The 11,085-nt window shown below is 42.9% G+C and overlaps 1 protein-coding gene across 13 annotated transcripts in view; it reads left to right on the top strand.

The window, feature by feature from the left end:
* Positions 1-234: 234 nt before the first annotated feature.
* Positions 235-11,085, top strand: part of KCNT2 (potassium sodium-activated channel subfamily T member 2) — a 339,487-nt gene continuing 328,636 nt past the window's right edge. For 11 of the 13 annotated variants that reach the window (XR_002341192.1, XR_002341191.1, XM_021081864.1 and 8 more), the window contains exon 1: positions 239-860. Coding sequence is in view for 11 of the 13 variants with exons in the window: in XM_021081864.1 (XP_020937523.1) it covers positions 766-860 (95 nt within the window). In the remaining 2 variants the exon portion in view is untranslated. Of the gene's footprint in view, positions 861-11,085 lie in introns of all 13 variants that reach the window. The other 2 variants (XM_021081854.1, XM_021081855.1) reach the window with 2 other exon arrangements.

Genomic DNA, 11,085 nt, shown 5'->3' with positions numbered 1-11,085 from the left:
GGGACCAAAGAAAGAAGCAGCTGGGGGACCTGGGGACACTCCGCCCACGCGGGTCGCCCACCTCCGGAGCGGGGTAGGGGGCCCAGGAACCCGCTCCTAAGGCGCGCCCCCATTGGTCGCCCCCGAGGCACCGGCGTCGCCGTTATGCTAATAAGGGGCGTCTCATTGGCCGGGCCCCCGGCGGCGGCCCCGCCCACGGGGAGAGCCCGGCCGCGGCGGCCGGGACCCCCACCCGGGACCCCCCGGCGCCTGCGCGCGGCGGTGCGGGGCGCTCGCCCGCCGGGCCCTGCTGCCCGGCGCGGCCCTCCGAAGAGACGCTCTCGCCTCCGTGCGGGACGGTGCTTGACCGTCACGCAGCTGCGCGCCCACCCCTTTCTCCTCTTTCTAGGCACCGCGCGTTTTTTTCTCTTTTTCGGGCGAAGTAACTTTTGCATTCCCGCCTCCCCCGAGTCCTGGGGACCAGAGGCGGCGCCGAGCCTGGGGGCGGTTCCTTGGCAGCGTCGGTTCTCGCCGGAGCCAGACTTTTGCTCCTGGGCTGGGTTTGCATCATCCCCATCACACCCTCGGGAGAGAGGAGCCGGCCCCTTTCAGCCTCGGCTTCCGGCTCGGAGCAGACCCCCTCCCCCTCCCAGGCCCCCTCCCCTCCTCCGTCCTTCCCGGCCCGCCGCGTTTCCTCAGCCCTCGCCCTCCACCCCGCAGTATTTTCTTTCTCTCGCCCTCCTCTCCTCCATTCGTGGTTTTACGTTTCCCACTCTTTGAAGAAGGATGGTTGATTTGGAGAGCGAAGTGCCCCCTCTGCCTCCCAGGTACAGGTTTCGGGATTTGCTCTTAGGGGACCAAGGATGGCAGAATGATGACAGGTGAGTGGCGTGCTGCAGTGAGGTTCCGAAGATGCAGCTGCAAAAGGGAGGCTGGGGAGGTTGAAGGGGAAAAAGGAGGGAGAGAGGGAAAGGGAGCCAGAGACTGGGGGAGGGAGCAGAAGGGACTCTTTGGCATGTCTCTCCATTTTGACGCTGTAGAGCAATTGCTGTGGACAAGGAACTCTTGCTTTTCACTTTCCGATCCTTGCAGTGTGTTTATGGCATTTATTTGGTGCTTATTCTTTTGTCTATCTGTGCTTCCCCAGGTTTGTATGACGTTGATGTGAGAGGTACAGTACATCCGAAAGGCACGCAGTGTCGGTGCCAGTTTTCTTTTTTTTCCCCCTTAGGTGGTGCTAATCAAATTTCGAGAATGTATCAAAGTTGATACATTAGAAACTTAACATCTCCTGCAAGTAATCTGTTTTTGCCCCTTGTCAGCCTTGTCTTGATTAGGTGTCCACCCGCCACTGGGAATTTTATGCTTTTTAAACATTCGGAGTCACAGGTAGACAATTGGTTTAGATATGTAACAGGTAGTGAAAATGACAGCGTTTGCTATTCAAAATATTCACTTTGAATGGGTAGCTATGACTGTTATTAATAATGGTGTCTGTACAGCATGATCCAGTCTTTTCATAATGATTGTATTTTAGCCTACCAATGTCATGACCTAAATGGTATATAGGTTATAAAATTAAAACGAAGTTTTGAAACTAGAATATTTATTTTTAGCAGAATATTGCTCATGTGTTTTATCTATAGCATCACTGCTTTGCTTAGTTAAACTCCGGGAATTTCTCTTGTAATGTTTGTATTATAGTTTTAAAAGCACATTTTATGTTTCATCAAATTTAGTATTTTCTGGCATAGTCATTTAGGTATCACATGCCACATTTGCTTGTTTTAAAATAATGTGTATATACTAACTAGGCTCTCAACTCAGTTGAAATGTTTCCTTGAAGTTCGGTTTGGTATTGATGTTCTGTTTTAATTACATAAAAGATCCATTATGGGTCCCATTCAAATCTCCTTATTCACCACTGGGAAGTACCTTCTTTTTTTTCCTCCCCATCTCAGCTCTCAATACCAAACCCTACCCTTCACATCAGAGATTGTTTTGTCTTGGGCATCTGTTGTGGGCTTCTTCTTTGGTCTCATATTAGTAATTTAAAGGGGGATGGGTGTTTTGTAGAGGATAATATTTCAATTCAGTCTCTACTTTTTTAGGCAAAACTGGGTATGTATTGGTTTTAAATTAGAGAACAAATACCATTTCACTTGTCCGTTTGGAAAGGAAGGTATTCCGGTTGACTGAAATGAAGACAACAAAATATAAACGAATTTCAGTGCTAATTGGTCTTTAGATAGACTGTATAACTTAATTCAGTGTCTCATCGAGGGCAGGTGGCATTCATAGTGATTGGATCTGTGTTTGTTACAGACAGCCAGGAGCACTGCGCGGACAGAAGTCCTCATTGTAGAAAGTGTGAGTTAGGCTGAGTACATCAAGGACTTAGCGTGGACCTGGAGGTACTAGCATTGTTAGTTTTTTTAATATCGTATCCCAGACTTTACATGCTTATGTGGTTGCCCTCATTTTTCCAGGGATGCTGAAGATGTATTTTGGTAATTAAGCGTTTGGGTTAGTTGAATGCTTCCTAAGTGAGTCACTGCTGTGTTAAACAAATGTTTCGCGCATTTATTTAAAATACCTATTATAATAAAAGCTTATGCTGGCCCAACTTTAACTTTATAATTAGGCCGTATATACTGTTAAAATGAGGCATTGTTACTGACCCAAACTTGGGTCTGCTTGCAGTAAAGCCAACCTACCACCATCAAGCTGTGGAGAAGGAAAGTGCAGTGTTTATTGTGGGGCACCAAGCAAGGAGTCCAGGTAGCTCCTGCTCAAAAGGCCTGAACTCCCCAGCAGCCTTCAGGGGAAGGTCTTTAAAGACGGGATTGTGACGTCTTTCTGATTGGATGGTGGTGAGATAACCGGGAGTTGACATCATCAGCTTTCTGGTTCCAGCCAGTCTGGGGTCTCCCAGTTTGTGGGCAGCATGTAATTAACTTCTTCCACCTGGCGGAGGTTTCAGTATTTGGAGAACACCTCAAAGGTCATGGCTCAGGATACTGGCCATAGCCCTTGAGATCTTTGACTTTGTTTAATGGCTGCAGTATGATTATTTTGTCTTCTGTGGCTGTTTTCCTTTCTTTCTGCATTTTCTCACTGCTCTGATTTACTCTTTTGAACTTGGCCTAGGAGGCTAAAGTTTCCTATGGACAAGAGGCAAGTGGGGTATGTTTGGGTGGGGGAGTCTGTCTTAGGAAGAATGCCCCTTAGGATCCTGCTCGGTTACAGTAATAATATTTTAAACATTATTCATCCATTTGCAAGGTAATTTTGTGGCTCCATGAAACCTTGGTGTTTAGTTTTGGCTCTATTTGCTGTCATCGTTGAAGACAAGATCCTTTGATTAATGGGAACCCAGGTTTCAGTCCTGTGCTTATTTCTTCACTACCTGAGCTGCCTGGAGCACATGGTTCAGCCATTATGAGATTCAGTACTCTTATTTCTGTCAACTAGCACTTGGTTGGTACTAAGTACTTGGCTGGTGCTCCATGTTAACTATGCTGTGTGTTATATATTTATATGTATGTGTGTGTAACATATACAGATGTATGTTAACTTATAATATGTTACATCATATATACGTATATATGCACACACAGTTGTACACACATATATTTTAACTTGTGATATATGTTATATAAATACATATATATACATGCACACATCTATATGTTACAGGATATGTGTTAGTCTTCAAACAGTCCTTGAATTATGGGTAATTATTTTAAGGACTAGGAAACTCAATTTCTGGGAAATTAAATTCTTGTGTTGGTGATACATTTTACAAGTGTAGAAATGGCACTGGGGCTCAGTCCTTTGTGATGCTCTAAGTTCTCTCTGCTTAATTAAATTTGCTTGTAGAAGAATAATTTTATGGCATCTAGCACAGTGTAGATGCTCTTAATGTTAATTCCCTTCTTCAGTGACGACTGGACATTTGCACCTTTAAAATTTTTCTTCAAGGTCTTAATAGGCAGTAAGTAAAGTTCTCTCTTTTGTCTTTAATATGGTCACACATTCCTCCTTGCAATTAAGTCTGAAGAGCAATCTTATTGTACTCACTCATCTTCCTGGACTCAATTCCTGTGGGATGGAGGAGGAAGTACTCTCAGCATAGGAGTGAGCAGACAGTTTCCACCAACAGGTGCATTTCCTGCTCTGCCCGTATTCTCTAGGCTGTCCTCTGTGAACAGCCTCTACTCGGGGTTGGTTGGTTGGTTGGTTTTCTCCTAGCCGCAGGTGTGTTCCAGGTCCACTTGCAGAGCAGGCCAGAAGTGCCACTGAATAAAATCGGATTTGTTAGAGAAATGCCTTAGCCTCCTAGGCGCTTGGTTGGGCTAGTTCTGGAGCATGTTCTGTACATTGTGTCCAGCGAGACTCAGTACCACCCAGTCAAGCCGTGGGGATAACTGGCTTGATATTGCACGCTTTAATGGCCTTCTTCCTTCTCTCCCTTACTGGTGTTTTCTGGATCATCCCCCAATAAACTACTTATGCTTCGGTCTTTATCTCAAGGCCCTGGGTATCTTCCCCATCTAAAGTCACATCTGAGAAATGATGGGGGAATTAGATGATAGGAAAGTAGACACTTTCTGCCTTGCTCTTCATTTTAAGAATTTTGAATTCGATCTTAGTAGGACATGGTTGACTGTGTGTGAAAATGACTGAGGCATATATCACTGATGGGTGAACGGGTATTGATAAAGAGAGAATATTGGTGAGTCTGTTAGGATGTGGGAAGTGTGTATTCCACATGGTAGATTTTCTGTAAACTAACTTTGGATAGTTCACTTAAATTTATATTGTACCACCTTCTGGAGGGAAAACACATGCACACATATAGTGTACAGGCAATGTGTGTGTGTGTGTGTGTGTACATGATGTATGTGTAATAGGTCTGTAGTCTATGCGAAATGTGTAGGATGAGTATGTAATATATGTGCAATGTATGTTTCACTGTGTCTCACATGTTACTTCTCCCTTATTTGCATTCTGATATTCTTTTCTAAGTAGGACATGAGAGACTAGAGGTAAATCAACGAAGATAATTTAGCACATGAATAACATTACTTCTGGGAGGCCACGAAGAAGTTTAAGAGTTGCTAAATAACAACAGTGCTTGTGCCTTAGGGGTGTCTTGTATGTATAATGCATGTTTATTTTTTGGCATCCTGAGTAGAACTCAGATACCGAATTAAATGGTTTGTGTCGTAGTTCTTTAGTGGTCATTTATCCAGTCAGCTAATGTTTGACTGTATGCTACATCTCAGGGCCTCATTAAGTTAGGCCTTGGGAAGAATGAAAGAAAGAGTATGAAACAGTGCTCGATCAGGAGGTGTTCACAGCTGTAATTAGAGGTGACTTTTCCCCCGGAATCAAATTGACACTCTTGCTGATGTCGTCATGATGTCCTCGCAGAATTTCTGTTCGAAGACTGTCAAGAAGAGCACCTGCCATTTGTTGATAGGGTATTCAGTGTTTGCTTAAAAATAAAGTAACTAAAATCATTGTATTAGAGAGAACTCAGAGTCTTCAATATATTTTGAATCTAATATTTAGAATACTTAATATCTTCAGAGTTACTCTGCTGTTGGAACTAACATGCATAGAGAATGAATTTAACCGGTTTTATATGGGAGCCATTCTGTACTATGTAAAATTGTTGTAGTGTTAACCTCCATTTTCTCTGTTTTACTCTAAGATCCATAAAACAATACAAATTTAGACTATTCTCCTGCAGTTACAGATTGGACATTTCAGGTTCTAAATGCCTTTGGACAGTTAGGGCAAGCCCTTCCCATTCCTCATCATGACTTAGTAGTTTTAAAGTTTGGAACACAGTGTATTTGATGTGGATAAATGATGGCAACTGCGGATAAACTACTGTTAATGGACAGTTCTCAGTTGGAGTCATATGAGAGTAGGCCATTTATTTAATTAACGTCATTCTAGTTTTCAAATATTTGGTCAGGTGTTGCAACTCCAGTAATTTTAAGTATATCACTCATATTTTACAGGTGGGATTTAAAAGTAATGCAAGCAAGTCACCTAATGCATTGTAGTCACTGGAAAAATATTTTGAACAAAGTGCACTTTAGTCAATTAATAGTTTAAGGTAGTTAGAAAGTGGGGAAGATGATGGGTAGCTTTTGGAATGTATATAATTTTAGATACATCACAATGCAAATACATGACTTTATAGGATCAGATTAAATTAGGGGAATGTTTATTAAAATATTCATTATGTTTATATATCATTTGGTCATTGATGATTCATCTGTTTTATTAGTTATTTATATTTTGCCAATGTTGTCTTACTTTATATGTCGTGCTTGTCCAAGTTACCTTTAGAAAACGACAGCAAAAAGAAATATTTCTACAGTGAAATTTAACCAGTTGCTTTCTATATTTATAGTTTGGAATTAAATTATGATATCTCTTCTGAGCAATATTTAATACCTTCTATGAAGATATTTTTAAACTAATGCTGTAATTTCTCACATTTCCCGTATTGTACCGTGGGTTAAAGATCTGGCGTTGTCACTGCAGTGGCTTGGGTTGCTGCTGTGATGTGGGTTCAATCTGTGGGTCCTGATTTTCACATGTCGTGGGCATGGCCAAAAAAAACAAATTAAAAAAGAATTTCTCTGCAAAATGTACTCGAAACAGTAAGTAATGATCCAGAGGACAATTATTCTTACTTTTTGACAATTCTTAACTGGATATGGGATTTTTTTTTTTTTTAAATAGGTCATAAAAAAACTTTTTTTTTTTTTTTCGCGAGGATCTTAATCATCAGGCAGCAATCAAGTTGTAACTTGAGAGAAAATCACCTGGAGAGCAGAGGGCGAAGCAAAAGGTCCCTCTGTAGCGCTGAGAAAATCCCAATCTCAGTACACGCGCAAGGGTGGCTGTGTGAGTTGTCAAAACTAGGATGCGAGGGAAGGGAATGGCCTTGGAGTCCCCTTTCGTGTCTGCCTGGGTGGAGCAGATAAGGGTCAGGTGGACCAGAAACGTCTTTCTGGTAGCCATGGTGGTGGTCTGTAGGTTTTTCATGTTGTGAGCAAATGATCAAACTTTATGAACAAATGCATTATCAAGACTAGACTAGATCCATATTTTACACCTGCAGTTAAGTAAACTATCAAGCATTGTTAATCTGTCAAACATGAAATATAATCCAGGGTAAGTATTTATACCTAATACACACTGATAAGTAATGGTGATTGTACTTCCAAGCTAAGGAACATGGAAACCAAGAAATTTGCCGCATATTGCAACCATGAGCTTCACTTTGCCAGCCAAATCACGTTATTCGTTTTCTTTTGCCTAAACCGTCGTTAATATTGATAACTTTTCTAATATTATGTATTATGCCATGGTTGTTTTTGTTGTAGACACCCGGGTTACAGAACAAAGGCTTTGGTTCCTTCGGAGCTGAAGTTGCCTTGTACTTCCAAGCATCGCTCCATCCCAAAGCTTTGTTCATGTATGTCCCTTTGGTCCATGATTGTTGTAGTTGTCCCAGCGTCTGGGTATCGCCTGACTCAGGCCGCTATTTGATCGCCTGTCTCTCATGGAAGCGTGACCACGTCCGTGTTTGCAGCAGCCAAAGGGAAACCCAGGTGTTGTGAAGGCATGAAAGCGCCGTCGGAATGGCAGTGGGCCTGTTGTAGCTGGTCTTTGGGAAGCAGATGGGTGAATTTGCAGTTTCTGACCTTGATGCCTTAATAACCAGACCTAGATTCTCTTCAGGAGAAGCTAGTCGTCATTTCAAGGGAAGGAGGAACCACTGTACATGCTTGGAGATGTCAGTCGTTTATGTAAATAACTGGGTGCCCTGGTGGTGGTAGATATTCCTGTCTTCTTTGGCTGGGGAGTAAGGATGGGTTCGAAGATGGGAAGGGGATGCGATCAATGCTGGGAAGTCCCGGGGGCCTAAGAGGAGCGGGGGTGGGGGGTGCTCCTGGAGGTGTGGGCAGAGGAGATGGAGGACAGGGCATTTCTCTCCCGATCGTGTCTGTCTTTATCTTTTTCGGAACAAATAGAGGCAGTGAAGGAGAGAGACACAGAAACCCCGGCTGCCCAGCCTGGCTGGTCTGTGGGTCATCCCCAGCCCCCAGCCCCTGTCCTGCCCAGAGCCTTCGCTGGGCTTCTCTGTGGTCTGTGCTCCAGCCGTCTCAGCCCCTGCAGTCACGGCTTGAAAGAGTGAGAATCAGTTCTCCTGCAGGGGCCTGTGCTGTGAACTCAGAGATGTGTTCCTGCCACTCTTCCCGGGATGCATGTGCAAGAAATGGGCCTTGCACACAGCGCTGACCACCGGGGAGTCCGAGAACTAAAGCACCACTTGTTCTTTGCCGTCCTGCACCGGACTTTGCCGCGGAACAGAATGATGAATTGTTATTACAGGGGCACACTTAACCCATCTTGTAAATCACTGTGTGACCAGGGATAAAAGCGGATTAACACATTTCGACCGCGTTTGACTCCCTGTGGGCACACTTGTAGATGTCCGCACACTGCCAACAAGCAGCTGTTAACAGCAGGGACCAGATGGGTGGTTTAATAATGGACAGCCTGCTGCCTCAGGTCTGTCAGAAATGGAACCAGCACTCGCTCCCCCAGGAATCAGATCTGGTGATGAGTAAAGCTGCATAAGGAGCAGTGAGGGGTGATAGCAGTGGTGACAGTGGTAACGCTGGCAGAGCAGAGGTGGACGCTTTCATTCTTAGGCGTCCACTTCTTGCCTGTCTCTCTGCAAGAGTTCGCACGCTATTTCGCCTGTCTGCTGAAAAGTCCGAGAGGAAGTAAAAATGAACGATGATGTTGAAGAGACTCTATGCTATGCTGCATGTTGTTCTAAGCATGTTATTTTATTACGTGTTATTCCATTGAAATATCACACCAGCTCTGAGGAGTCCTGCTATCGTTCCCACCCTCCAGATGAATCTCCTGAGCTGCAGAAACCCATGACTTGTGCCAAGTCACATAATCCTCAGAAGTAGCGCTGGAATCTAATTATTCTACCAACTATGTTTATAACGAAACAAATGTGATTTAACGCCAGGGAAAAACAGAGAGAACAGAATACAAACAAATGTGACTGCTTCGGAAGGTAGAAAAAATGCACACGGCGTCCACATGCCTTTAGGCCAGCGTTACAATGAGAAACTCGAAAGTTAAGGACTTTTCGAAGTTGGTGATTATTTTCCAGGAGGAAATATTATTTTTGCCCCCTCTTGATACAGAGCATTGTTCTTTTGACAGTCTGAGTAACAGCCTGGATTGATACAGGAAATCAGTAAAACAACCAAAGCAGATATTTTATATATTTATTTCAATATTTATTTATTTATTAGAAACAGGCTATAGGTAATTGACGTCCTAGGAGTCACAGCAATTCACAATTTCCTAAAAAAGGTTTCTCAGTAGAACTTTGGGGTTTTCTGCTTATAATTCTCCTCCAGAAGGTATTTATGCCCACGTGAGATTTTTTCTCACTGTTCTCAGTCATGGCACTGGTGAGAATGAAAACCCTCTTAGAGACGTTGTGAGGTTTCCATGCGGTAATGTGACATTGCTTGATCGAGGGCTATTTAAGGATGCCTGTTAGTATGTTCCCCAGAAAGGATTTTCACTGATTCCTGTAAATATGTGTAATAGCATCAAGCAAATAGAAGATACATCTGAAGAAGAATGTTAATAAGGGGGCAGAACCAAACTAGGGTGTAGAGTTGGTATGCAATGCACATTCCCTGAGTCTCTGTGTGGTTGGCAGAGGTGGACCACGGAGTTGGCCAGAGCAAGGAGGACATGAATGGTCACACAGATGAGAAAGTAACGAGCAGTTCGGGAGAAATACAGCTTTCCTTGGTGTGCGAATGGAAAGAACACCGTTCCCGTGGATCCGGTTAGTGTACAGTGGCCTTCGCCACTCTCTTGTCATGAAAGGAGAGCAAGTTGCATGAGACTTTTCTCACATTCTCTCTGCCAGTTGCTGATGTGACTAGAGAGAATTATTCACTCAACAGTAGATGTACAGGACACACATAAATTATTTCAGAGATATCTTGTAGGACAGAAAAAAAGAAACATCTGAGGTTACTGATGGGTTATGAGTCATGTAATCTTCCTTAAAACCTTTTTTTATAGAAATTGCTTCGATAATACTTGAGAAGTTAGAGAGTTTAGGGTATTATTCTTTGTTGTGAACCTAAAGTATAAATGTAATCAGGGAGTTCCCAGAGTGGCTCAATGGTTAAGGAACCCGACTAGTATCCATGAGGATGTGGGTTTCATCCCTGGCCTTGCCCAGTGGGTTAAGGATCTGGTGTTGCTGTGAGCTGAGGGGTAGGTCTTAGATAAGGCTTGGATCCACCCTTGCTGTGGCTGTGGCTGTGGCTGTGGCTGTGGCTTTGGCTGGCAGCTGCAGCTCAGGTTGGACCCCTAGCCTGAGAACTTTCCTATGCTCCAGGTGTGGGCCTAAAAAAAAAAAAAAAGTAATCAATAGAGGCTAGGATGGCTGTCACTTTGTGGTGAGTCTACAAGCATTCTAACAAAAAACACAAGCCTGGACTGTAGTATTCTCACCCCTCATGGGTGTTAGATTCATTCATTTATTTTATTTTCCTGCAAATGCCTAAAGTAAATAATTAATTTAACATTATATGAAGACTTTGTAAATATCCTGAATTTATTTATTTATATGGCCCTCTATATCTTTTTATATATAAATAGAGATCTATATTAAGCACATAGTTTTTATAGCAGACTTCTGGTTGCTAAGTAATTGATGTAAATATAAATAGCCTTGAACTAGACTGTTTATTCACCATCACCAATATCATTATAATCCTCTAGAATTCTCCATTTGAAAACTTTATGGTAGATTTTTATTATTTTTTTTTTCAGCTTTCTTTTTCAGTTTTCTCTGATCTCCACCCCTTCTTTTTTGGTAGGCTTTCATTCTTTCCTACTTAAATTAATATAACTCTTGTCTGCATACTTTATTGTTTCATATCTGTTCTGTGTACCCCACCTTCAGTAATCTCTATAGCCCAGTCAAGTCCCATTCAGTTTAAGCAT

The sequence above is a fragment of the Sus scrofa genome, unplaced genomic scaffold, assembly GCF_000003025.6.
Source record: "Sus scrofa isolate TJ Tabasco breed Duroc unplaced genomic scaffold, Sscrofa11.1 Contig2471, whole genome shotgun sequence".
Lineage (NCBI taxonomy): Eukaryota > Metazoa > Chordata > Mammalia > Artiodactyla > Suidae > Sus > Sus scrofa.
The sequence above is the reverse complement of the archived record's forward strand: the minus strand, read 5'-3'. Positions and strand labels throughout refer to the sequence as shown.